The 24,011-nt window shown below is 41.7% G+C and overlaps 1 protein-coding gene across 2 annotated transcripts; it reads left to right on the top strand.

Moving 5' to 3' along the window:
• The first annotated feature begins 1,838 nt into the window (after positions 1-1,838).
• Positions 1,839-23,305, top strand: aldh5a1 (aldehyde dehydrogenase 5 family, member A1 (succinate-semialdehyde dehydrogenase)). Of its 2 annotated transcripts, XM_088326647.1 has the most exons (11): positions 1,839-1,963; positions 10,799-11,094; positions 14,352-14,435; positions 15,004-15,174; positions 15,783-15,899; positions 18,396-18,539; positions 18,605-18,748; positions 20,448-20,606; positions 20,671-20,834; positions 20,979-21,037; positions 22,800-23,305. In XM_088326647.1, exons 2-11 carry the CDS (start codon positions 10,822-10,824, stop codon positions 23,015-23,017), a joined length of 1,533 nt encoding a protein of 510 aa, XP_088182773.1. In that variant the 5' UTR covers positions 1,839-1,963; positions 10,799-10,821; the 3' UTR covers positions 23,018-23,305. The 2 variants fall into 2 exon arrangements, with proteins under 2 accessions (XP_088182773.1, XP_088182772.1); XM_088326646.1 differs by lacking the exon at positions 1,839-1,963 and having other exon boundaries at positions 10,755-11,094.
• Positions 23,306-24,011: the final 706 nt, after the last annotated feature.

Below are 24,011 nucleotides of genomic sequence, written 5' to 3'. Positions count from 1 at the left end.
ACAGTGTTTTCGATGAGATTAGATGTGGCATTCGAGGATATACATGTAGTAAAAGATACAAATAAACATGACTTGACTTGAAAGATAAGAATGAGATAAAAAGATTATCATCTCGCGTTGGGTTCAAAATTGTTGCCGAGGTACTAATCCTGAAGACACATCTCCTTTAGGAATAAATATAAATACTAGGTCATGAATATTAGGTCCCTGATTTAAGCACTTCATTTGATATCAAGTTTTGTAGTATTACTGTAGTTGTATTTAGTAGAATTTCTGCAGTCCGGTTTTTCTTATAGTTCTGTAGTATTTTTGTATGATTAATGTCGCTGTTTTGTAATATTTCTGCACTAGTATTTCTGTACGATTTTCATAGTAGTATTTCTGGAATATTTTTGTAGTATTTCGTAGATTTATTTATTTTTTGTTGTGTTTTTGTAGTACGTATATTGTACTATTTCTGTATTATTTCAGTGCTATTTCCATAGCAGAATTTTATATATATATGAGTTTCCTCCGCAGGGTGGGTGGGTTCTCCCTTAGAGATAAGGTGAGAAGCTCAGTCATCCGGGAGGGACTCGGTGTAGAGCCACTGCTCCTCCGCGTTGAGAGGAGCCAGTTGAGGTGTTCCGGGCATGTCCCACCGGCAGGAGGCCCCGGGGGCGACCCAGGACACGTTGGAGAGACTATGTCTCTCGGCTGGCTTGGGAACGCCTCGGGGTCCCGTCGGATGAGCTGGAGGAGGTGGCTGGGGATAGGGACGTCTGGGCTTCCTTTTTAACGCTGCTGCCCCCGCGACCCGACCTTGGATAAGCGGAAGACAATGGATGGATGGATGGACATATATGTATACATATATGTATACACATTATATATATATATATATATATATATATATATATATATATATATATATATATATATATATATCTGGGATGGGCTCCAGTACCCCCGCGACCCTACTGAGGATAAGCGGTACAGATAATCATATAATGGATATATATATATATATATATATATATATATATATATATATATATTTATATATATATATATGGGTACTGGAGCCCATCCCAGATATATATATATATATATATATATATATATATATATATATATATATATATATATATATAGCATTTCTTTTAGTATTGCTGTATTTTTATTTTTGTAATATTTCCATAGTGTTTGTTTTTTGTAGTATTACCTTAGTTTTATTTTGCAGTATTTCTGTCATAATACTTTATCGGTAGTATTTCGTTCGTAATATTTTTGTCTTACAGTAATTCTGTAGTGGTGATTTTGCAGTATTTCTGTAGAAATATTTTTGAAGTATTTCCAAAGTAGTGTTTTAGTTGTATTTGTGTACAATTTTTGTAGTATTTTCATGTGAGTATTTTTGTCATATTTCTTTATTATTTTTACAATATCAGTGTAGTTTTATTTTTGTCGGGTAATATTTTTGCTGTCGTATTTTTGTATTATCCCTTCTGAGGATAAGCGGTACAGAAAATGGATGGATGGATTTTTGTATTATAGCATTACTGCAGTAGTCTTTTTGTAACATTTATATTAGGTCCTTGTTTTATGTACTAAATAAGATATTTATTTTTGTAGTAAATTTAATGTATTTTGGTTTTATTTTTTTAGTAGTATTTTTGTTGTAGTCAAACAAATGGATAATGTGGACAAAGTTTGCTCCAAAAACACATGTTTTCATTTGTAGTACTGCATTTACCATTATGTATATCGTTATATTTTGACCATTTTGGTTTAGTGGGCCGGATAAAAAAGCCGGATGGGTTGCATGTGGCCCGCGGTTTGCCAGTATTGTGGGTGAGTCACCATGGCAACAGTTCGAAGCTCTTGATTGTCGTGTAAAAATAAAAACTAAGGGTTGCAAAAAATGTGATCGCAACTAAAACAAGAAAACGACGACGTGACTCCATCTGCAGAACGAATTAAGGTCAGTTATTTATTTTGCGATTAGCATATAAAACGTCGCGGGTTTTGTCGCAAAAGCGGTGTGATTTTTTTTTTTTGTAATTGTCCTAAAGAGAAAAGTGAAGCGAAATGTTTATTTTCGTCATGTTGTCGTCTTTTCTTTGGGCAACCAGCTATTTCTAGTTCGTGAACGAACCGGCTTTATGAGCCAGCTCTTTGTAATGAAGCCGATAACCGGCTCCTAATCAAGAAGGAGCCGGTCCCCTTCCAAACACCCTGTCACTCTCTGTCTTTAGATAGATAGATAGATACTTTGTTCATCCCCGAAGGGAAATTCACATTTCCAGCAGCATCCCTGAGCTGAGAACAAACAATCGAGAACAATCGAAAATAACACGGAAGCTGCTGGAGTGGCTGCCATTCGTGACGGCGCCGGAAGAAACGATTCAATTTGAATCATGTACAAACAAACAAACAAAATATTTGTGTTTCAATAAGTGGAAAATGGGGGGAAAATAATTTCTCATACTGAAATAACTTTAGTCCTCTTTCGCCCCGTCTTTCTTTCTCTAATTCTCTTTTAATGTTTCTCTTCTTCTTTCTATTTCTGTCTCTCTATTTTTCTTTCTCTGTATTTCTTCTTTTCTCCCTTTTTCACCCTCTCTCTCACTTTCCATCTCTGTTTTCTCCCTCTTCCTCTCTATTCCTATCTATTTATCTATCTTTGTTTTTCATCTTTCCCCATCTCTACCTCTATCGTTTGCTTTTCCTCTCTCTTATTTTCTCTCTGCTTTTTCTTTTTTTCTTGACCTTTCCTTCTTTTTGATTCTATTCTTTTCATTATATTTTTTAGTGCTATTCACCTTTTTTTCTTCCATGTTTTTTCTATTTTTTTCCATCTTGCTACCTTTTTTTTTGCTTTTTTCTTACTTTTACTCCTTTTAACCTTCTTTTTTCACTTTTTCTTTTCCCTCGTCCTAGATTTTACCCTTAGTTTTTTATCTCTCCCTCTCTTTTCCTTTATTTTATTGTTTCTTATTTCCCCTTTTTGTCTTTATTGCTCAAAAGTTTTCATTTTTAACTTTGAAAAAATTAAAAATTACTTTTATTTTTTTTTTTCTAATAACGTTTTTGTGGTTTATGTTACACAACAATTGGTAATAAATTGATTAAAGCAATAAACATAATCTAAAGAGCCGTTTGGCTCTTTTTAGTGAGCTAAGCCTAAGCAACCTCTTAGACTGGGAGGTTCGGGTTCGCGCCCCGGCCGAGTCATTCCTAAGACTTAAAAAGTGGTCGGCGGCGCCCTCTCTTGGCTGCGGCTGCATCGGGTCAGATGCAATCGACATTTCGTTCTGTGTACATTGTTACACATGTAACGGGTGTAATAATAACTTTTATTTTATTGAAATTCCTGCTAAAATATGTGTATAGTTTTTGGTAAATGTCCTGCAATGCTGAGTCCAACAGTGCCATCTGCTGGTATGGGGTGGGGTTTGGTTTTGGCTTCTAACATGTGACCAGGAGGCGGGGTTTTGTCAGTTTAACCAGAGTACTACAAAGGTAAGACATATCTTTTGGTGCTCCACAAAATAAGTTAATTTTAAACATTATAACCCCAGCTGACAAATCTCTCACCATGCATAGTAATGTGATTGATATTGTCAAGCTGTTTTGATTTATTTTCGTTTTGTTTCTGTTTTACTAAATATTAATTCCCCTTGTAGAGATCAAAGAGATCAAACCCAGCAGAAAAAGCTAATGTTGTGACTCATCCATTTGCAGAAACTGTAATAATAAAAACCTCATCATCCAGTCCAGCGTGAATGTGGATCTTTGGTGGGACACGTACACCGCGGTTACATTGGTGCCGTGACCCGTGACTTCTATCAAGCTCTCCGAACCGAGGACTGTCCTACCTGCCACATCATTTCATGAAGCCATCAGCTCACAGTATTTAAAACTGCTATACAGTGACGTGTTACGCAGGCGATTTTGACTTATTTACATCTTTGAAACATGTTTACTCAGAGCACAAGTGACGTTTCTGAGGGTGTAGCTGATCAGATGACAAATATTATTCAGGAGATAGGACATAAATTGGCTGATAGCATATTCACAAATATACAGTCACGTAATATAGTAGCTCCTAACGCTGCTGCCACACAAGATGTAGCAAACAGATTGAGTCAGGTGGTTACACAGAGAAAGGTTAAGGAACCGCCGTCATTTATTGGGGATGGCTCAGACTCAATAACAATACATGAGTGGGAAGATCTAATGAGGACATTTATTAAGAAGAGTAATGTGAGACTTGAAGAGCAAGCAGAGGAAATCCAAATGCATTTGAGAGGAAAAGCTAAAGAAACAGTAATATAGACGTCTATACCCGCCCTGACATGATTTATAGTCTCCTCAGGAAACACTTTAGCTGTACCAAGTACTCTGCTGTCCCTTTAGCTGACTTTTATTCAACTTTGCCCAAACACCAGGAGGACCCCTATGACTACTGGCTGAGACTAAACAGAGCAGCTGACCTTGCCTCTGAGTGCTTGAGTGAGCAGGGCAAAACATTTGACAACCCTGAAATAGAGGTCACTCGCATGTTTATTAGGAACTGCCCATGCAAGGAACTGGCACTCACTTACAGATCAAAAACCATCGAAAAGTGGTCAGCATGTGAGGTACTAGAGGTGCTGAATGAATACCACGCTGAGAAGAGCTACAAAGCAGATTCCCTACAACAATCTGCGAATAGAGCGGAAATTGCCGTACACAAAGCTGAGGTGAACCATGGTCCAACCCTCATGCACGAGCCACCTCAGACTTCGAGCCCACAGTATGTCTCTCTAACGGACGTTATTAGTATGTTGGAGAAGATTCTGATACGTGTTACCTCAAACCAGTTTCAAGGGAGAAGGCGAGCTCCAACCAGGCGACCTGGAGACAGAATTAATGGTTTCACTGACAAGCCATGTATCATTTGCAAAGAAGTCGAACACAGTGCTCTCTCTCATTGCCGAGACAAAAACCTTTGCTTTCACTGCCATGCCCCAGGGCATTCTCGACGTGATTGTCCAGTGACGAAAGTTGTCCCACTGCCTCAGGGAAACTAACTGATCTGCGCTTAGGGGAGAACAGTGCAGATCAACTGAGTATACCTCCCACCACTAATGTGAAGCCTGACATGCAAGACAATAAATCAATTTATGAGTTGTATAGCAACAAGATACCTCCATCGAAGAAGCTGATCTTTCAGGGGTTTCAGAGAATAGCGGAGACTGACGAACTGTTTTACACACCTGTACTTGTGCAAGAAGGCCCCACTTTCAGAGCGCTGTTGGACAGCGGGTCGATGGCTTGTACAGTAAGTGAGGACACAGCTAAGTACCTCCTGCAGCAATTCCCTGATATGATGAGTTACACGGCCGATGATTATGTCATTGTAGGCTGCGGTGGACACCAAGTTTCTCCCAGAGATATGTACGACATTCACGTCACAGTTTACGGGTGCCAAATGATAATACCAGTAATGGTGGTGCCAGGCCAGACAGAACAGATGATCCTTGGCAGCAATGCCATCAAATATATTTTGACTCAATTGAAAAGTACTGATGGCTATTGGAGATTAGTTTCCACTCCTGACAACGGTCTGTCCGATAACCACAGTCAATTCCTGTCAATGCTTTCCAACACAGAGAGATGGAGAGGTGATTGCATTCCAGACAAGGTAGGGACAGTAAAGATCAAAAGTTGCGTGACGCTGAATCCACGGACCGAGTACGTTATTTGGGGCAAGTTACCTGAGTTGGCCGGGGCATCAGCGGGCAGCACAGTTGTCGTTGAGCCAACCCAATCTAAGGCTGCGCCCAGACAAGTCCTTGTCGGACGAGTTGTTACTCCACTCTGGGGAGATGGATGGGTGCCTGTTAAAGTCTTTAATCCCACGGACAGAGTTGTGGTGCTGAGAAGAAACAGGAAAATTGCAGATGTGTCTCCTTGTATCGCAGCGGAAGACCTACCCAATGCAGAGGAGGTCAAGTGCAACGTGCAGAGTGTACAGAGCAAAGAGGTCCGACCCAGGTCAGAAGAGGACATGATGCGTGCATTGGAAGCTCTGGGACTGCAAGACATTGACCTGAAGTCATGTGAGGTTTCGCTGCAGTGTAAAGACAAGCTCCTTCATATCATCGAACAATTCGAGTCAATCTTTTCTCGCCATAAGATGGACTGTGGAGAGGCCAAAGAGTTTGTACATCGTATCCACCTTGTTGATGATAAGCCGTTCCGTCTACCCTACAGACGTATACCACCAAGTCAGTATGAAAAATTGAGGACGACTCTGAACGAGATGGAAGAGAAAGGAATTATTCAGAAGTCGACTAGCGACTATGCATCTGCGCTTGTTCTCATATGGAAGCGGAATGGAGAACTAAGGGTATGCACTGATTTCAGAAGGCTTAATGCAAGAACAATAAAGGATGCCTACCCACTACCGCATCAAGCTGATGCTTTGGCCGCACTTGGGGGAAATGCCTTTTTCTCCACAATGGATCTGACGTCAGGCTACTACAATGTCCCCTTGCACCCTGACGACAAAAAGTACACGGCATTCTCCTCACCATTCGGCCTTCACGAGTACAACCGGCTCCCTCAGGGACTTTGCAACAGCCCAGCAACATTTATGAGGATGATGATGTCAATATTTGGTGATCAGAATTTCATGAGCCTATTATGTTACCTCGACGATCTGATGGTGTTTGCCCCCACAGAGGAAGTTGCACTCCAACGCCTGCAGATGGTGTTTACTCGCCTTAAGGAACACAACCTCAAGCTCGCACCCAAAAAGTGTTTTTTCCTCAGACGGACTGTGAAATTTCTTGGGCATGTCATCAGTGAGGATGGAATTCGGACTGACCCCGAGAAAGTGAGAGCGATAAATGACGTACAAGTCACTGATCTAATTGAGTCGGATGGCAAGACGCCATGCCCTAGTAAAATCAGATCTTTTCTAGGCATGGTGATGTATTTCCAAAGCTTCATTGAAGCATGTTCTGCGAAGGCAAAACCTCTGTTCAGGCTCACATCTGAATCTGGTGACAAGCATAAGCGCAAGAGAGCCCGCAAGAAAGGTCAAGTGAAGCTGACGCCTGCAGATTGGTCCGATGCATGCCAGAACGCCTTTGAAACACTGAAGCACGACCTCGTGACAGGTGTCACTCTGGCCCACCCAGATTTTGATGCGCCGTTTATTCTGGCTGTCGACGCATCCTTTGATGGGATTGGAGCAGTCCTGTCACAGCTGCCACCTGGTGGAAAAGTAGCCAGACCAGTCGCCTTTGCAAGTAAGACGCTCTCTCGCTCCCAGCTCAACTACCCTGCACACAGGCTCGAATTTCTTGCCTTGAAATGGGCGGTATGTGATAAATTCAGCCATTGGTTGAAAGGAAGACACTTTACCACGTGGACCGACAATAACCCACTTACATACATTTTGACCAAACCAAGACTTGATGCGTGTGAACAGCGGTGGGTAGCGAAGCTAGCTGCATACAATTTTGACCTGAAGTACATTCCCGGACCAAAGAACATCGTAGCCGACGCTCTGAGCCGTGAGCCATTTGTACGGTCATGTGTGGGTCATCGCCTTGTTACCGAGCCCTATACTTTGCTCTTGGACCAAGTCAACAGGGTGAACAACAGTACTGTGCAAGAGGTGTTCAGAGTATCCAACAATTGTCACGCTGTTGTAGACGAGAGTGCTGGGACATCAGACGAGTCAGTAAAAAGGGCAATTCCATCAGGCTCCAATGGTTCTGTGACATCAGAAGAGGTTGCTGCTGTCTTCAGTGCTCAGTCCACTGGTGGCGTGGGTCAAGTGATGGGAACAGACGCCAACTTCAATCTTCTGCAGAAGGGAGATCAGTCAACGGCACTCCCACAGAGTCAGCTTGTTGGTTTACAAGAACAGGACAACACAATAAGCAGGACCATGTACTTTGTGCATAGACACAAGAGACCTACCAGGCGTGAGAGAGCTGTCGAGTTGCCTAGTGTGATGAAACTACTGAAGCATTGGAGCAGACTCACCATACAGAATGGCATGCTCTACAAAATAAGGAAAGATCCTCACATGGCCAAGAAAATCTTCCAGTTTGTGGTGCCTGATTCATTGAAACAGAAAGTCCTTCAAGGTTTACATGACTCAGCAGGTCACCAAGGCCAGAACCGTACTTTGTCTCTGGTGCGGCAACGATTCTTCTGGAATGGCATGGAACGTGATGTTGTGAATTATGTCAAATCCTGTCAGCGCTGTGTAGTAGGGAAAACACCGGAACCACACAACCGTGCACCACTCAAGAACATAGTCACCTCTGAGCCTATGGAGTTGGTCTGTATAGACTTTTGGACTGCTGAGCAAGAGAACAAGTCTGTAGATGTCCTGGTCGTAACTGATCATTTCTCCAAGATGGCGCACGCCTTCCCTTGCAGAAATCAAACCGCCAAACAAGTTGCTCGCCGTCTGTGGCAGGATTTCTTCCTTGTCTATGGTTTCCCACGGCGTATCCACTCTGATCAGGGAGCTAATTTTGAGAGCAAACTGATCAAAGAGCTTCTAGAGATGGCAGGGGTGCAGAAATCCCATACCACTCCGTACCACCCCATGGGAAATGGCATCGCAGAACGATTCAACCGAACATTGGGAGATATGATCAGAACCCTTCCCCCTCAGCCCAAAGCAAAGTGGCCACAAATGCTGCAGCAGCTCACATTCTGCTATAACTGCACAGAGCATGAGACAACAGGGTTTGCACCGTTTTACCTAGTGTTTGGTAGGATCCCTCGTCTCCCTGTCGATGTCATGTTTCAACATGCTAATACCAATGATGCTGTTGTCAGCTACTCTGACTTTGTACGCCATCTGAAGAAAGATCTACATGAAGCTGCTCAGATTGTACAGAGGAATACTCTCAGAGAACAGACTCGTCATGCCAAGCTGTACAACCGTAGGGCCAAAGGATCACCTCTCGTCGTGGGAGACCGGGTGTTGATCGCCAACAGAGGTGTCCCGGGGAAACGCAAAGTTGCAGACAAGTGGGAGTCAACCCCGTATGAAGTCATATCAGTCAAGCCTGATCTCAATGTCTACAGAGTCAAGGATTGTCTGACGGGCAAAGAGAAGGTAGTTCACAGGAATTTGCTGCTCTCTGTTAGCTTCTTGCCCTGTGAGGATGATCTGGCCAGCGAATCTGAACACTCAGAGTCTGACGCTGCTATGCATGGAAGTGATGTATGCCCTGATTTACCTGACGCGGTTGAAGACAGTGATGTCCGTACAGTAAACTGGGTGATACAGGCAGGTGAAGAGCAAGTTCATCCAGAGGTAGAGGATAACTCACTAGACAGCAGATCTGATGCCCAGTCCGACTCTCGCAGTGTTGATACATCCAGCCGAGGAAGTCAGCACATCCCCGAACAAGATGTTGACCATACTTCAAGTGACAATACGGAAAGCCCATCACAGTGCTCTGAAAACATGATCCCTTTGGGTATGGGTCTCCCAGACGAGACCCCATTGAACACTGACCATCTGGACGCAGACTCCCCTGATACTGACTGTTTAGACTTGACTGCCCCAGACCTTCAAGCTCAGGTTATTTGTGCTCAACCTAACCGTTATGGTCTTAGGGTCCGCCAGTCCATCAGGCCTCCTAGTCGTCTTATTTGTCAGATGAATGACCATGTGGTAGGTGACAATCATCTGTCCGCAATATCTGCAAGTTCCTAGTTTAAGTTCAGTAGAGATGCACTTTCAGTTTGAGTAACAAAGCTTGAGTAAGAAACAAGAATTGTGCCTATGTGAGCACTTACAACTACAGGAACAATGTTTGATATTTCAGAGATGTAACAGGCATCTTTGAGTCTGTGCTTAGTTAGGAGTTTGCTCGCCTCCTTTCTTTTCACACTCCTTTTTGGGAGAGTTTTAGAACTGACATGCACTTCAGTTTGTTCCTTGTAATACTGTACCAGTTTTCGTGTCCTCTTTTTCATCAGTATTTGCCTTTTTGGCATGTGATTTTTTTTCTTTTTAGTGTAGCACTCCCATATTTAGCAGAATTTCAGGGGGGTGTATGTAACGGGTGTAATAATAACTTTTATTTTATTGAAATTCCTGCTAAAATATGTGTATAGTTTTTGGTAAATGTCCTGCAATGCTGAGTCCAACAGTGCCATCTGCTGGTATGGGGTGGGGTTTGGTTTTGGCTTCTAACATGTGACCAGGAGGCGGGGTTTTGTCAGTTTAACCAGAGTACTACAAAGGTAAGACATATCTTTTGGTGCTCCACAAAATAAGTTAATTTTAAACATTATAACCCCAGCTGACAAATCTCTCACCATGCATAGTAATGTGATTGATATTGTCAAGCTGTTTTGATTTATTTTCGTTTTGTTTCTGTTTTACTAAATATTAATTCCCCTTGTAGAGATCAAAGAGATCAAACCCAGCAGAAAAAGCTAATGTTGTGACTCATCCATTTGCAGAAACTGTAATAATAAAAACCTCATCATCCAGTCCAGCGTGAATGTGGATCTTTGGTGGGACACGTACACCGCGGTTACACACAGAATGACAATACAAGGAAATTATTATTATTATTATATAAAAAGAGCCGGAATTCCCATCACAAGCCAAGATGCTGTAATGCGCATGCGCCGTCGCAACCATAACAAATGGATTGCGAGTGCTCGGTCACGTGACACGCATGCAAAACCGCCACCGGAAGCTGCCCGTTGAATGAGTGACGAAGCCCCCCCCTCCCCCGCCTGCACTCCCCCTGTCCCGCGACCCCCCCAGGTACGACCAGAACCAGAAGCAAGATGGCCACTGCGTTGAAATCTACGCAGCTTCTCGCCACCGCTGGGAATGCCCTGCGTGCACGCGCCTACGGACTGGACGCTAGCTCGCCGCTCGTGCGCACTCGCGGCTACGTGCACGGCCGCTGGGTGGATGCGCGGCGGCATTTTCCGGTTTTGGACCCGGCAACCGGAACTGAGATCGCGCAGGTGTCGGATTGTGGACCGGAAGAGGCAAAACAGGCCGTGGACGCCGCGTATGAAGCTTTCCGGAAGTGGAAGGACGTCACGGCGAAGGTGAGCACGGGGCAGGTTTCTTCTTCAGTTGGGGGTGTGGGGGGCATATCGATACATATGTCGATATTATGGATATTAAGCAGGTACTTCGATGGAATCAAAAATTATTGTCTCGTGATCGATAGTTGGCACCGTCATCAATTCCCTATGTGTTAACATGTAGCCCGTGGGCCTAATGACCCGCCAAAGACAGAGACGAGGTTATGAGAAGCACAGGAGAAAAATGAACTGCAGTTTGAAACATGTCCACTTAATGTCGCCAATGCATGGCGTTACTCTCAAAGACAATTGAGCGGTATTTCTTTCCCCCGCTCGCGTTATCTTTCTTTTCACTCTTTCTCTCTCTCTGGTTTGTCTGTTTCTCTTTCTTTCTCTATGTCTCTCCTTCTGCCATTAACTTTTTTCTATCTCTTTCTGTTTGTCTCTTGTTCTCTCTCACCCTTTTCTCTTCTCCTTTCCCTCACTCTCTCTCCATTTTATCTCCTAATCTCTCCCTATTTTTCTTCTCTCTCTGTTTTTTCTTTTTCTTTATGTGTATTTCTTTCTCTTTCCATCACTTTCCCTTTTCACTCTGTTTTATTATCTCTCTCTTTTTCTTTCTTTCTGTGTGACTCTTTGTTTCTGTCATCCTCTTTCTGTCTCTCTTCCTTTTGTCTTTCTATCTTCATTTCTCTTTCTTTTTCTCCTTCTCTTTTCCTCTTTCTTTCCCCCTTTCTCTCTTTAGTTCTCTCTTTCTCTTTTTTTGTCTTTCCGTTTCTCGTTTTCTCTCGTTTTTCCACAATTTTTTCCCCTCTTCCCCTTTCTTCCTCTCTTGCTTCCTCTCTTTCTCTTTAATCTATTTGTACATACCCTGTGATTTCTTTTCTAATATGTGGCGACTGAGCTAAAATGAATGACACTCCTGATTCATGTAAATGGCGAAATCCTTCTTTCATTCGTCTATTCTCAAAGTTTATACCTTAGTCGTGAGTGACAGGCACACATTTAGCACCTCTCTTTACTTGGCCTGCAGCTGCACCCTGCCTGCCAGGCAGAGGAGAGGGCCAAATAGGCATCTTCCCTTATCAGAAGATAAAAATAACACAGGCAAACAGGAAGTACAGCGAGGTGTGTTTTTTTTAACTATAGAAAAGAAAGATGCCAGGTGTATTTTGGTTGGGAAAGTCTTTTGCTACTGTGGCAACACCCCAATTTTACATAAACACGTGAAAAAAGGTTACACTGCAGAGAGCAATGAGCTGCAACCAATATGTGAACATGTTACTGTTACTGAATAAAACCTGTAAATCCCTTGTCACTATGGCAACAGAGCAAATGTGAGACCATTTTTTTCTGAACTTTATTTGCATTACTGACTTTCTTTTCAAAATATTGTGCAATGCTAGGTATTATAGTGTTCTTGTTGACATTGCTGCTTTTTTGGTTTCACTCTCCTGGCTTTTGTTCAGAAACAGTAGTCATAGAAGTATTGCCATTTTTATATACTTTAAAAGTAATTGTTTATTTATTTTACTGCCTAAAATCTACAGTATGTGCAGTGTTTATCGAAATGAAACTAACTCCAGGGTTTAATTATTCGACGGCCTTGACATTTCCAAGCAAAAGTATCGATATCGGACTGGTATCGATCGTTATTACTCCGATCGGATTTATTTACTTGATCATTTGCATCCATACTAGAACTCATTCCATGTTCTACGGGTGGGCAACTATTTGGAGTCGGGGGCCGCATGTGACATGTTCTACTTCTTTTGAAATAGATAAGTTTCATCAAATTGGTTTTGAAACGACCACAATTACAGCAAAATAGAATATTAAGTCCCAGTTTTAAGAACTTCATTTGTTATTTAGTTTTAAAATATTACTGTCATTTTTAAAAAAACTTTTATCTTAGTATTTCTGAAGTCTGATTTTAATCAGAGTTCTGTTGTTTTTGTCGTATTACTGTGGTATTATTTTTGTAATATTTCTGAAGTAATTCTTTTGTAGTATTTCCATAGTATTTTTTTTAGTGTTTCTGTAGTACTTTTTTGGAAGTAGTTTTTTTGTTGTATATCTGTAGTAGTTTTTTTTTATTTCTGTATTATTACAGTAGTTTTATGATTATAGTATTTTGTCGTATCACTGTAGTATTATTTTTTCCTATTTCTGTACTATCTCTGTTGTATTTTCTAGTATTTCCATATAACAATGTTTGTTTTATGTCTGTAGTATTTCTGTGGTATTTTTATAGTACATTGTTACTGTAGTTTTATTTTTGCACTATTTTTGTGATATTTCTAAAGGGGAATTTTTGTAGTATTGCTCCAGGTGTAATTTGTAGTATTACTGTTGTAAATCTCTTTTAGTGGTATTTTTGCAGTAATATTTCTGTAGTCGTGTTTCATATTATAGTATTATGTGTTGGTATTTTTTTGTATTTAAATATAAATGTAATTGTTGTATTTCCGAAGCAGTATTTTAGTAGTATTTTTGTAGAATTTTTGTAGTATTTTCACAGTAGTATTTTTCGTGTTGTTACTGTAGTTGTCTTTTTGTAGTATTTTTGGAGTAAATAATTCTGTAGAAGTATTTTGTAGAATAGAATTACTGTAGTAGTATTTTTGTAGTAATATTTCTGTAGTCATGTTTTATATTATAGTATTATGTGTTGGTGTTTTTTTGGATTTCATTATATGTATAATTAATGTATATCCAAAGGAGCATTTATGTAGAATTTTTTTTAGAATTTTTGTTGTATTTGCATAGTAGTATTTTTTGTATTGTTACTCTAGTTGTCCTTTTGTAGTATTTTTGGAATAAATAAGTCTATTGAAGTATTTTGTATAATAGTATTACTGTAGTAGTAGTTTTTTGCAGTCATTGTAACCTATTTTTTTCAGAAGGAAAGCAAAAAAAATTATGAAGTCCCTGTTTTTAAGCACTATATTTGATATTGAGTTTTGTAGTTATTGTGTAGTATTTTTGTTGTATATCTGTCAAAGTATTTTGGAGTGGACACACAAAGTGACAATGGGGACAATGTTAGCACCAAAAAAGTTAACCGCTCTTGGGGGTCCCCTAGTAGTTGCGGGGCCTTAAGCAGCTGCCTAAGCACCTAGCTCGCATATGCCTTGGACCGGCTCTGCCCCACCCCAAGCTCCTCCCACTTGAAGTCAATCCCCAGACCTCAAGCCTATGAAGAACCTTAACGGCTGATAACGAAAATGTTCACATCAAAGTGCACATAACGTGTCCGATATTGTTTTATTTTGCAGGAGCGCAGCATTCTGCTGAGGAAGTGGGCGGAGCTGATGACAGAGAACAAAGACCACCTGGCCGCCATCGTCACCTTTGAGAGTGTCAGTCCCGCCGCCCGTTAGCATCGTTTGCATGAGCGTCGATTTGTGGTGTTACCATGACGTTAAGTATGACGTTGCACGATAATATCACGTTATTGTCGCTTAGTTGTTTACATATGCCACACTTATGCTAACAGCACATTGTGATGCTAATGCTAACAAGCATTGTTTTCCCTCCACTCGTTAGTGTCGTTAGCATGAGTGTCACAATGTGGTATTTTCATAAATGCTTTGTTGTTAGCATGCTTCTGATTATGGCGTTGCGCGACAATAACACATTACCAAGCATGTTGCATGATAATAGCACGTTGTCGCTAATTGTAGACACGCACCACACTTATGCTAACATCACACTGTCATGCTAATGCAATTATTTTCCCTCTACGAATTATTATCGTTAGCTCAAGCGACACTTTGTGGCGATAGTATAAGTGTGATGTTGTTAGCATGATGTTGAGTAGGACGTTGCACGCAATTACTCATTATTGGCACTTAGTGGGCGACATACGCCACACTCATGCTAACGCTACATTGTTGACGCTAATGCTAATGCTTGTTCTTTATCCAGGGCAAACCCATAAAAGAGGCACTGGGCGAAATCGCTTACTCGACGTCCTTCCTGGACTGGTTTTCGGAAGAGGCCCGTCGAGTTTACGGCGACGTGGTTCCGTCTCCCTTCCGGGACCGCAAGATCCTCCTCCTCAAGCAGCCGGTGGGCGTGGCTTCCATCATCACGCCGGTGAGACAATGTTTTTGTGTCCTTGAGCCGGGGTGTCAAAGTCATTGTGCTCGCATGGTAGAGAAATCCTTCGTGGTGGCCGGACCAGTAGAAATCAAAAGAAAGAAAGAGAGAAAGGAGGGGAGAGAGAATTAAAGAGAAAGACAGAGAAATGAACATAGATATGAAGATAAAGAGAGAGAGGAACAAAGAGAAAGAAAAAGAGAAATAAATGCCAAAAAACATAAATAAAGGGGAAGAAAGAAAAAGAGAAAAAGAAAGAGAGAAAGAAATGGAGAGAGAGTGAGGGAGAGAGGGAGAACTAATGAAAGGGAAAAATAAAGACATTAAGAAAGGGAGAAAGATTAAGAGAGACAGAGAGAAAAGAAAAAAAGATAGCGATGGAGAAAGCAAAAGAAATAAAAAAGGAAGAAAGAGTTAAAGGAAAAAGAAAATACATCTACAGTTGCTTCAGAAATGGCTTGGTGACATTTAGTGGACATATTTGAAACAGCAGGTCATTTTTCTAAAATAATGAGGCGGGCCAAATTTGGCCCATGGACCATTAGTTTGACACAGAGGTTGTATTGGAATTTTTGTGTTTCTTCAAACTTTTTTTTGTGTCTTAGTGGAACTTCCCGAGCGCCATGATCACCCGAAAAGCCGGCGCCGCATTGGCCGCCGGCTGCACCGTTGTAGTCAAGCCGGCCGAAGACACGCCCCTTTCTGCGCTTGCCTTGGCTGAGGTATTCACACACAACAGATTCAGATATACTTTGTCATTCTTGTACACGTGTATACACAACAAAATGTCGATACATCTGACCCGCACAGTTTCCTTGAATGTACAGATATAAATAAAATGTTGTATTGAGTTGGAGTATTGAAGTACTAATAATTATAGCTATGTATAGTATTATACAGTAGTGCAAAGAGTGCAAGAGGAGCAGCTAACCAGATGTGCAAAATGGGCAGTCAGGTAAACAAGTCACTATACAATAACAATAACACTGGAGTACGATAGTGCAGAGAGACAGTGCCACCTACAGTTTTAAAGGGGGATTGTAACAGAGTGGAAGAAAAATATTGAGGACGGATCCTGCTCCTAGGCATATGTATAAATAAATGGCTACAAATATATGGCATAGAAACAAGAGAAGATATCAATAAATCTACTAATATGACATAAAGTACATGCAATTTATTCATTTATTCATGAATTTTGTCACAACAAAATGTCATTCAAATAATGACACTTGACTTTTTCACCTATTTACCCTTTGCACGTGACATCGCTGGCAGAATGAGAGCCATGACGGACGGCAAGAGGCACTTGAGAATGGCAGTGGAGTTGAAACAAATACAAATAACCACCACATCAAAATACAACCACTACTTTTTACGATGGTGATTTATTGCTGTGCCATCCGTAAAGGTTGCCTAGCCCGAGTTGAAATTTTATTGTATCCCTGGGTAAAACATATTAGCATTCACAGCTAACTTATCTTTGCAATATTAAAGTGCTTCCCTGCGTCAGTGAGCAACACCTGTATAAGCTTTTAGATCAGCACCCGTGTCTGGTGATACTCCATTTACAATATAGTGGTACAGATTGTGTGGACTGAAGTCAGGCAGACTGGACAATCTGGTTAGATGTATGAATATGTCTGGAGAATGACGTTATGGGTCGATAGCTAGCTCTGCTAACGCTGTCCTTAGTTTCTCCAAATAGCGCATTTCGTGCTTTCTGACAAGGGGACCCACTTCATCTGACCAGTCATTTCCAATGGTGTTGAATAGTATAGCTCTTGTTTTTGCTGTTGTTTAATGTTTACTGGCCTCACCCACTGTTTACTAGGGTTTACCATCATGCGTCATGGTGTTGTCACGGGGTTAGGCAGCGCTTGTGCTAAAGGTCAACTGGTTGATCAGTGATTTACAAATCAGCTATACGTGAAAATCATAGCCAGTTTGATCACCATCCTCATTTGACTACAAATACACAACAAAATACATCGTAAAACACACAACGAAAACAAAATAATTGACCAAAAATATTCCGAACAAAAAACCCCACAGCGATATAGATGACAAAAACACAAAATAGACAACAAAATAAATGACACAGAAAAACAGGACAAAATCTCATATTAGACACCGACATATACAACAAATAACACGACATGATAAAAGACAAAATACACGACAAAAGCTTGAGAAAATAAATGGAAAAAAACAACCAAAGAGAACAAAAAAACACAATGCACGACAAATTGCATGACATCAAAACGCAACAAACTAGGAATAAATACATGACAAAAAAAACTAAATAAATGACCAAGTCAATGACAAAATACACGACAAGAAATACACAAGAAAAGACACAAAATAGACAGCAAAATACGTGAGAAAAATGACAAAATACACGTAAATTTATACAACAACAAACATGACAAATACACGACAAAGAACCGGACAAATTTCAAGACAAGACAGGACGGAAACACAAAAATAGATACCAAAATAAATGACCAAAAAACCACGACAAAAACTCATAATAGACCACAATATATATCACAAAAACATGACAAGATAAAAGACAAAATACATGAAAAAAACATGACAAAATAAACAGAAACAACCAAAGAGGAAAAAAAAACTCAATACACGACAAATTGCATGACATGAAAACACAACTAGGAAAAAATACATGTCAAAATACATGAAAAATTTAAATAAATGACAAAGTAAATGACAGAATCCACAATAAATACACAACAAAAACACAAATAGACAAAAATACGCGAGAAAAACGACATAAATACACGTGAAATTATACAACATACATGACAAATACACTACAAATAACACAAAATAGATGACAAATAACACGACAAAGAACATGACGAATAAATGACGATGCCTAAATTAATAACATTTGTCTTATATTTAGATTTTATGTTACTTATGTGTTTATTTTAATGGCATACATTTGTAGCTCTGTGATAGATATTTGTCATTATTTATTTATTCATACATTTATACATGTCAGGACTGCTTCAAATTCAATTTGAGGTGCTTACTAGCTTTGGCACCTTGGTCTTCTTAATAATGATCGTGCCCCCCCCCAATAGATTTGATTTCCCCTTGAGACTGATGTCTGGCAACTGGTCTGGACCTTGGTCCTCATCCACCATTGCAAATCAATTTTTGTGAACATTTTTGTGTTTGCGTTTTGCTAGCTAGCGTCTCAGGCGGGCTTCCCGGCGGGCGTGTTCAACGTGGTCCCGTGCTCCAAGGAGCAGACGCCGGCGGTAGGCCGTGTCCTCTGCACGGACCCCCTGGTGGCCAAGATCTCCTTCACCGGTTCCACAGCCACCGGCAAGGTGAGACCGCCGCGGGTCTTTTGGCATCGCTAGAATGTTCAGGCTGACAGGTGGCGCTTCATCAGGTTTTGCTGAAAATGGCCGCAGACACTGTCAAGAGGGTCTCCATGGAGCTGGGGGGACACGCCCCCTTTATCGTCTTCGACAGCGCCGACGTGGACAAGGCGGTGCAAGGGGCCATGGCCTCCAAATTCAGGAACGCGGGACAGGTGCGTTCGACACAAGTGAAAAAGCCAGTCTCTCACGAATAGAGCAACCTGCAGATGATTTTTTTAGGAGTTTTTCTTTAGTTTTAGAAAATACTTTTTGGGGGGTTCGTAGGAATTAACTGTTCAGATTACCCAACTGAGGACGCCAGAGGTCCACCACAAAAAAAAAAAATTCAGTTTGAAAATTCTCAATACTTAGATAAGTCTCAATCATTTTGTTTTGAAGGGAAAACTCTGCACATTGTTTTTTTAATTTTCAGTATTATCAATTTGCAGTTTATTAGTTTTGACAAAGAATCATGAATCCAAAAACGAGACAGGCATTTGCTGATCTAAAACACAATTACATTCATTCAAACAAAAGGTTTTTCTGGAGTGGTTGAAAGAGTGGTGGATCTAATGTGAAAGTGAAAGTCAGAAAACAGGACCCACTCGCGTAACGTTACTCACAGTTTTATTGGGGAGAAAAGATAGGAGCGCACACTCGATCCGGATATCGTTGGTCGCGGTGAGTAGGTTGCTCAGCCGCGGAACTGGGGCTTCCGTGGCGAGCGATGATGGTGTCGAGAACGGAAAATGTCGAAATAAAACAGATCGTGGCGGGAGAAAACAAGAGCGAAAACACAGGAAAAACGGAGGTTCGCAGACGGACCGACAAAAGGCGAGTGTCAGGACAGCGTTCTAATACTGACAGGGAGCCAATCTGTCAACGAGCCTCAACTGGAGCCCATGGGCGGGGCCAATTGGGCGCCATGGCAACCATGACAGAAAGATGCGAGAAATGAGCAGATTTTCCATGGCGTTATTCAAAGTATTTTTCCCCAGCACCAAATTGGCAGTTGTGTAATTTTTCATTTGTTGCTACAAATAATCGGGCAGGCTGTAGCTCTCTTTCTTTTAGATCCAGGGAGGCTTGCTTCGGCGTGCTTTGGTTCAGAGTGAGAGAGCGACAGGCGCGATGGGAGACTGAGCTCGTCTTTTTAGCTCTATTTTCGGCACACATGGCATGAATATCTTTGAGACAGCTTCAGAACACAACATGAGTGTGGCACTTGCGGTTCTGGTGTCCCGAAAAAGAGAACGAGACGGCACTTGCCGCCACCTTTTAAAAGCCTCATCAAGTCAATGACCATTGGGAGCGTGTCATCAGAACCTGCTTTGTTGGTTCCTCCCAAGGCAAATTATCCGAAGCTTAATTGAAAAAAGTTCCCTACATGCCAAAATGGGGTCTGATTTCATCAAACATGCCATAAAATTCTCAGGAATAAATCATGAATCAGCAAAAAAAGACAGATCAACAACTTCTTTTCTTACAACAATTTAAATCTTTATTATAAATCTGTCAGGCAGGTCATCCTCGTGGAACTGGTACATCGTTCAGATATACTGTACACTTGTAGATGCTTGGTGTGCAATTTTGAAGGTGATAACTGAAGCTCGTGTCCATCACTGCCGTGGTTCTGTCCATTAGTAGGGTAGCGAGATGGCGTCTGTAGACAGTTGTGGTTCTGTTCATCACGTGGGGAGCTAGGTCAGGTTATTAGGCACCATTGGTAGTCCAATGATGCGAGAAAATGGGTGTTTTGGGGGACGAATGGCAAGTCTTTCGAGGTTCTTTCTATTTGACAGAGTCGGTAGCTGGAAGGGGGGTGTATTCGTAGCAAAGGGCATTACCCTTCATTTTGGTGGTGTTTTCCAGACGTGCGTGTGTTCCAACCGCTTCTTGGTGCAAAGCGGCGTCTACGACAGCTTCCTGGCCAAGTTGGGAGCCGCCATGGACCGCGAACTGAAGACGGGGCACGGCAGCCAGCCAGAAACCACCATCGGGCCCCTCATTAACAACAGGGCCGTCGATAAGGTCGGAGCAGGCCCTGCGTCACTGGCGCGGACGTTTTTAGGACTGACGCTTTGGTACCCGCCAGGTGGTCCACCAGGTGGAAGACGCGGTGGCTCGGGGGGCCCGCCTGCTGCGAGGCGGCCAACGCCTCCAGGGTTCCTTCATGGCCCCCACGCTAGTGGCTGACGTCAGCGTGGACATGTTGTGCATGCAAGAAGAAACCTTCGGGCCCCTGGTGCCCGTCGTCAGGTCAGTGAACTAATTGTAGCACCCGGGGTCACGGTTAAATGATTGCAAGTAGTAGTTTGGGCACTTTTCTCGTCCTGCTTTGTAGTCTAAAAATATTATCTAAAAACAGAAAAATAGCGAAAACTTTGTGTTTTTTCTGCCCAGGTTTGAGACGGAGCAGGAAGCGCTCGCCATAGCGAACGCCTCCAGAGTGGGGCTGGCAGGTGAGCACTGCAACCAGCAGCACAATATTCACATTTAGTCCACTTCTAGGTCACTACAATTAACAGCCCATCATAAAATACAAAAAAAAATAAAATACATGCAACCCCCCGCTGTACAATCGATCGCCCAAACAAGCTCAACTGTAACCTTCCACTCCTCTGTCAACCTTATTTTGTGGCCAGCCCCCATCCCAGAAGAAGCCTCCATTTTTTTTATCCATTTCCATACTATGCCTCCCAAAGTAACCATACACTATAACTGAATATCTTAAAAATAAAATCTCAACCTCAGTCTATACCAAAGGCAATCATGAAACAAGTCCTGAGAGACGGAGACAACATCACTAAACACAGACGCTGACGGAAACACCCAACCCTGATGGAAAACAGAGGCCCAAACTCTTTTGGACCTCATCTTTTGTTCTTTATTTTCAGAACAGCTTGCCTCCCTCAATTAATCCTGCAGGAGAACTGAATAATTACAATTAAGCGGGTCAATGTAAGCGTTCTTTGTAATCCACAAATTCAAATACTTAACCTCCGATGGGCATCAACTTTCCACAAACCTTCAATCCTCAATTACAAGGCCCAAGTTAGGATCAAATGACAGGAATATGTTGCTTACATTTTCAGTTGCAGGAAGTTCTTCCCATTACAATTTACCACTGGAAAACTTTTTTGCATGGTCCATAATAAGTGTCCATAATTGGTACTTGATCCTTACAACGGCTGTTAGCGTGTAGCTTAATCAAGACATTTTTGTCCTAAATAAAAACAATAAGAACACGAATATTAAATGTAACTCATAAATTACTTGGATTGCGTGCCCAAAGAATTGTAGATAATATCTGCCTGTTTTGAATTTTCGACCCACGCAGTGTTTACAAGGATACCGTTGTCATTTATGCTACACGCTAATTTATTTGAAGCTAAGAAAATAGCGAGATACTTTGCCGATTTAATAAATAATATGGACCTGATAGCAACAATCATAAACATTTAATTTCTCTTACCTGATACAAAGTGTGCGCAGAAAACCTGAGCATTTTTGACGAGTGCCTCGGTCCAATCTTTGAACAATAACTATTGCATTTAGCACAAACTTCTTCTTTTTGTTTGATCGGGAGTGTTTGCTGGGATCCTGTAAAATTTCAATTGACAATCAAAAAGTTTTTTTTGCTGATTCCGGCAAACACACAACAATACGACAGCTAGCAGCAACGACGGCTTTCTTTTCAGAGTTTTTCGCCTGCAGGCTATGTTTCCAAACAAATGAAAGGGTCTATACACATTTCATAGTGCCCTCTTGCATGCACATGTCCTCTCGTACGCGACCCGTAGGTGGCGATGACGCTTTACACGACAATGACAAACTAAAGCCAGCTGCTGTTAATCACGAGGGAAGGAGAATTGCAATGGCAAGCAAAGCCTCATTTTTAAGCGGACTTGTTGAAAAACATCTCAAAAATTTCGAGCATTTACAAGCACTTCACCCAAAATTCAAGCTAAGTCCTTGAAAATATATTCAAATCCGACCATTTTCAAGGAGCTAGCGTCAGGAATAGCAGCTCACGGTACACGCTCCTGCACGAAAAAAAAAGAAAGAATAAAAATGAGGCCCTTGAAAATGGTCGGATTTGAATATATTTTCAAGGATTTCAAGCACCCGTACCGACCCTGTAAAAAAAAAAAAAAAAAAAAAAAATGGTTTTAACCATCTCTCCATGACAGTTTTGGTGTCTCCCATTGGATGTCCCGGCAGGTTACTTCTACTCGTCGGACATGTCTCAAATCTGGCGAGTTGCCGAGGTTCTCGAGGTGGGCCTGGTTGGGGTCAACGAGGGTCTTTTATCCACGCCCGAGGCTTCCTTCGGGGGCGTGAAAGAGTCCGGCCTGGGTCTCGAAGGCTCCAAGTACGGCGTGGACGAGTACCTCAACGTCAAGTACGTCTGCTTAGGCGGACTCCAAACCAGCGGCTGACGAGTAACACTCGTTTGTCGTCGTTCGCATGTTGATCCTGTAGCGTCCTTGTTAGCTTAGCAACATTCCAATGGACTTGAGAGGTTGAAACTCCCCAAGGGTTGAAAAAGCACAATTTGTGGAGATTTATCTTACGAGTATGTGAAAGATGGCCTCCTTTTCTCTGTCAATTCACTTCAGTCTATATTAACCCCAAACATTGTTTTCTAACAAAATGATCGATAACATTTTGATGTGTACTGGCACACAGCAGGTTTTTCAAAATAAAAGAACTTATGAGAAAAACAACCAACTCTTACAACTGCTTATGATGTCAGGTGCATTGGAATGGAGACTTATATGCAAATGAGCAAGGGGATTAGTCTTTGGCCTTTTTGAGGCTGGAGTTGCTTTTCCACTTTGATGCGGAAGCTTGGAAGAAAAAAGAATTTAGATGAAAACTCATCTGCATACAAGCACAGTGATCAGTCAGTGGCCTTTTAGGGGCAGAAGTTGCTCTTCCACTTTGATGCGGACCCTAGCAATAAAAAGAGTAACAATTTCTATGAAAACTCGTCTCCATACAAGCATACTTATGAATTTTGATGGAAACGCTTTTGTATACGAGCACGGTGATTAGTCTTCGGCCAATTTGAGGCAGGAGTTGCTTTTCCACTTTGATGCGGAAGCTTTGGAGGAAAAAAAAAAAAGAATTTCGATGAAAGCTCATCTGCATACAAGCACAGTGATCAGTCCATGGCCTTTTAGGGGCGGAGGTTGCTTTTCTACCTAGCAATAAATTCAATGAAAACTCGTCTGCATACAAGCATATTTCAAGTGTAAAGTGGTGGGGCTCTTAGACGGAAACTCGTCATATGAGCAAAGTGGTTAGTCCTTGGTCTTTTTGGGGCAGGAGTTGCTTCACTTTGACACAGAACCTAGCAAGAATAAAATCTACGAATTTTGATGGAAACGCTTTTGCATACGAGCATGGTGATTCGTCTCTAGTTTTTTT

This window comes from Urocampus carinirostris, chromosome 2, assembly GCF_059441175.1.
Source record: "Urocampus carinirostris isolate Australia breed hairy pipefish chromosome 2, RoL_Ucar_1.0, whole genome shotgun sequence".
Taxonomy (NCBI): Eukaryota; Metazoa; Chordata; class Actinopteri; order Syngnathiformes; family Syngnathidae; genus Urocampus; species Urocampus carinirostris.
This window is presented reverse-complemented; position numbering and strand designations above follow the sequence as displayed.

Bases quoted from the DNA above. Each gene is read 5' to 3' on its own strand.
- aldh5a1 (XM_088326647.1), top strand. From the start codon at position 10,822: ATGGCCACTGCGTTGAAATCTACGCAGCTTCTCGCCACCGCTGGGAAT. The intron at 15,900-18,395 runs GTATTCACACAC...GCGTTTTGCTAG, and splicing joins CTGCGCTTGCCTTGGCTGAG to CTAGCGTCTCAGGCGGGCTT. The intron at 18,540-18,604 runs GTGAGACCGCCG...GCGCTTCATCAG, and splicing joins GTTCCACAGCCACCGGCAAG to GTTTTGCTGAAAATGGCCGC.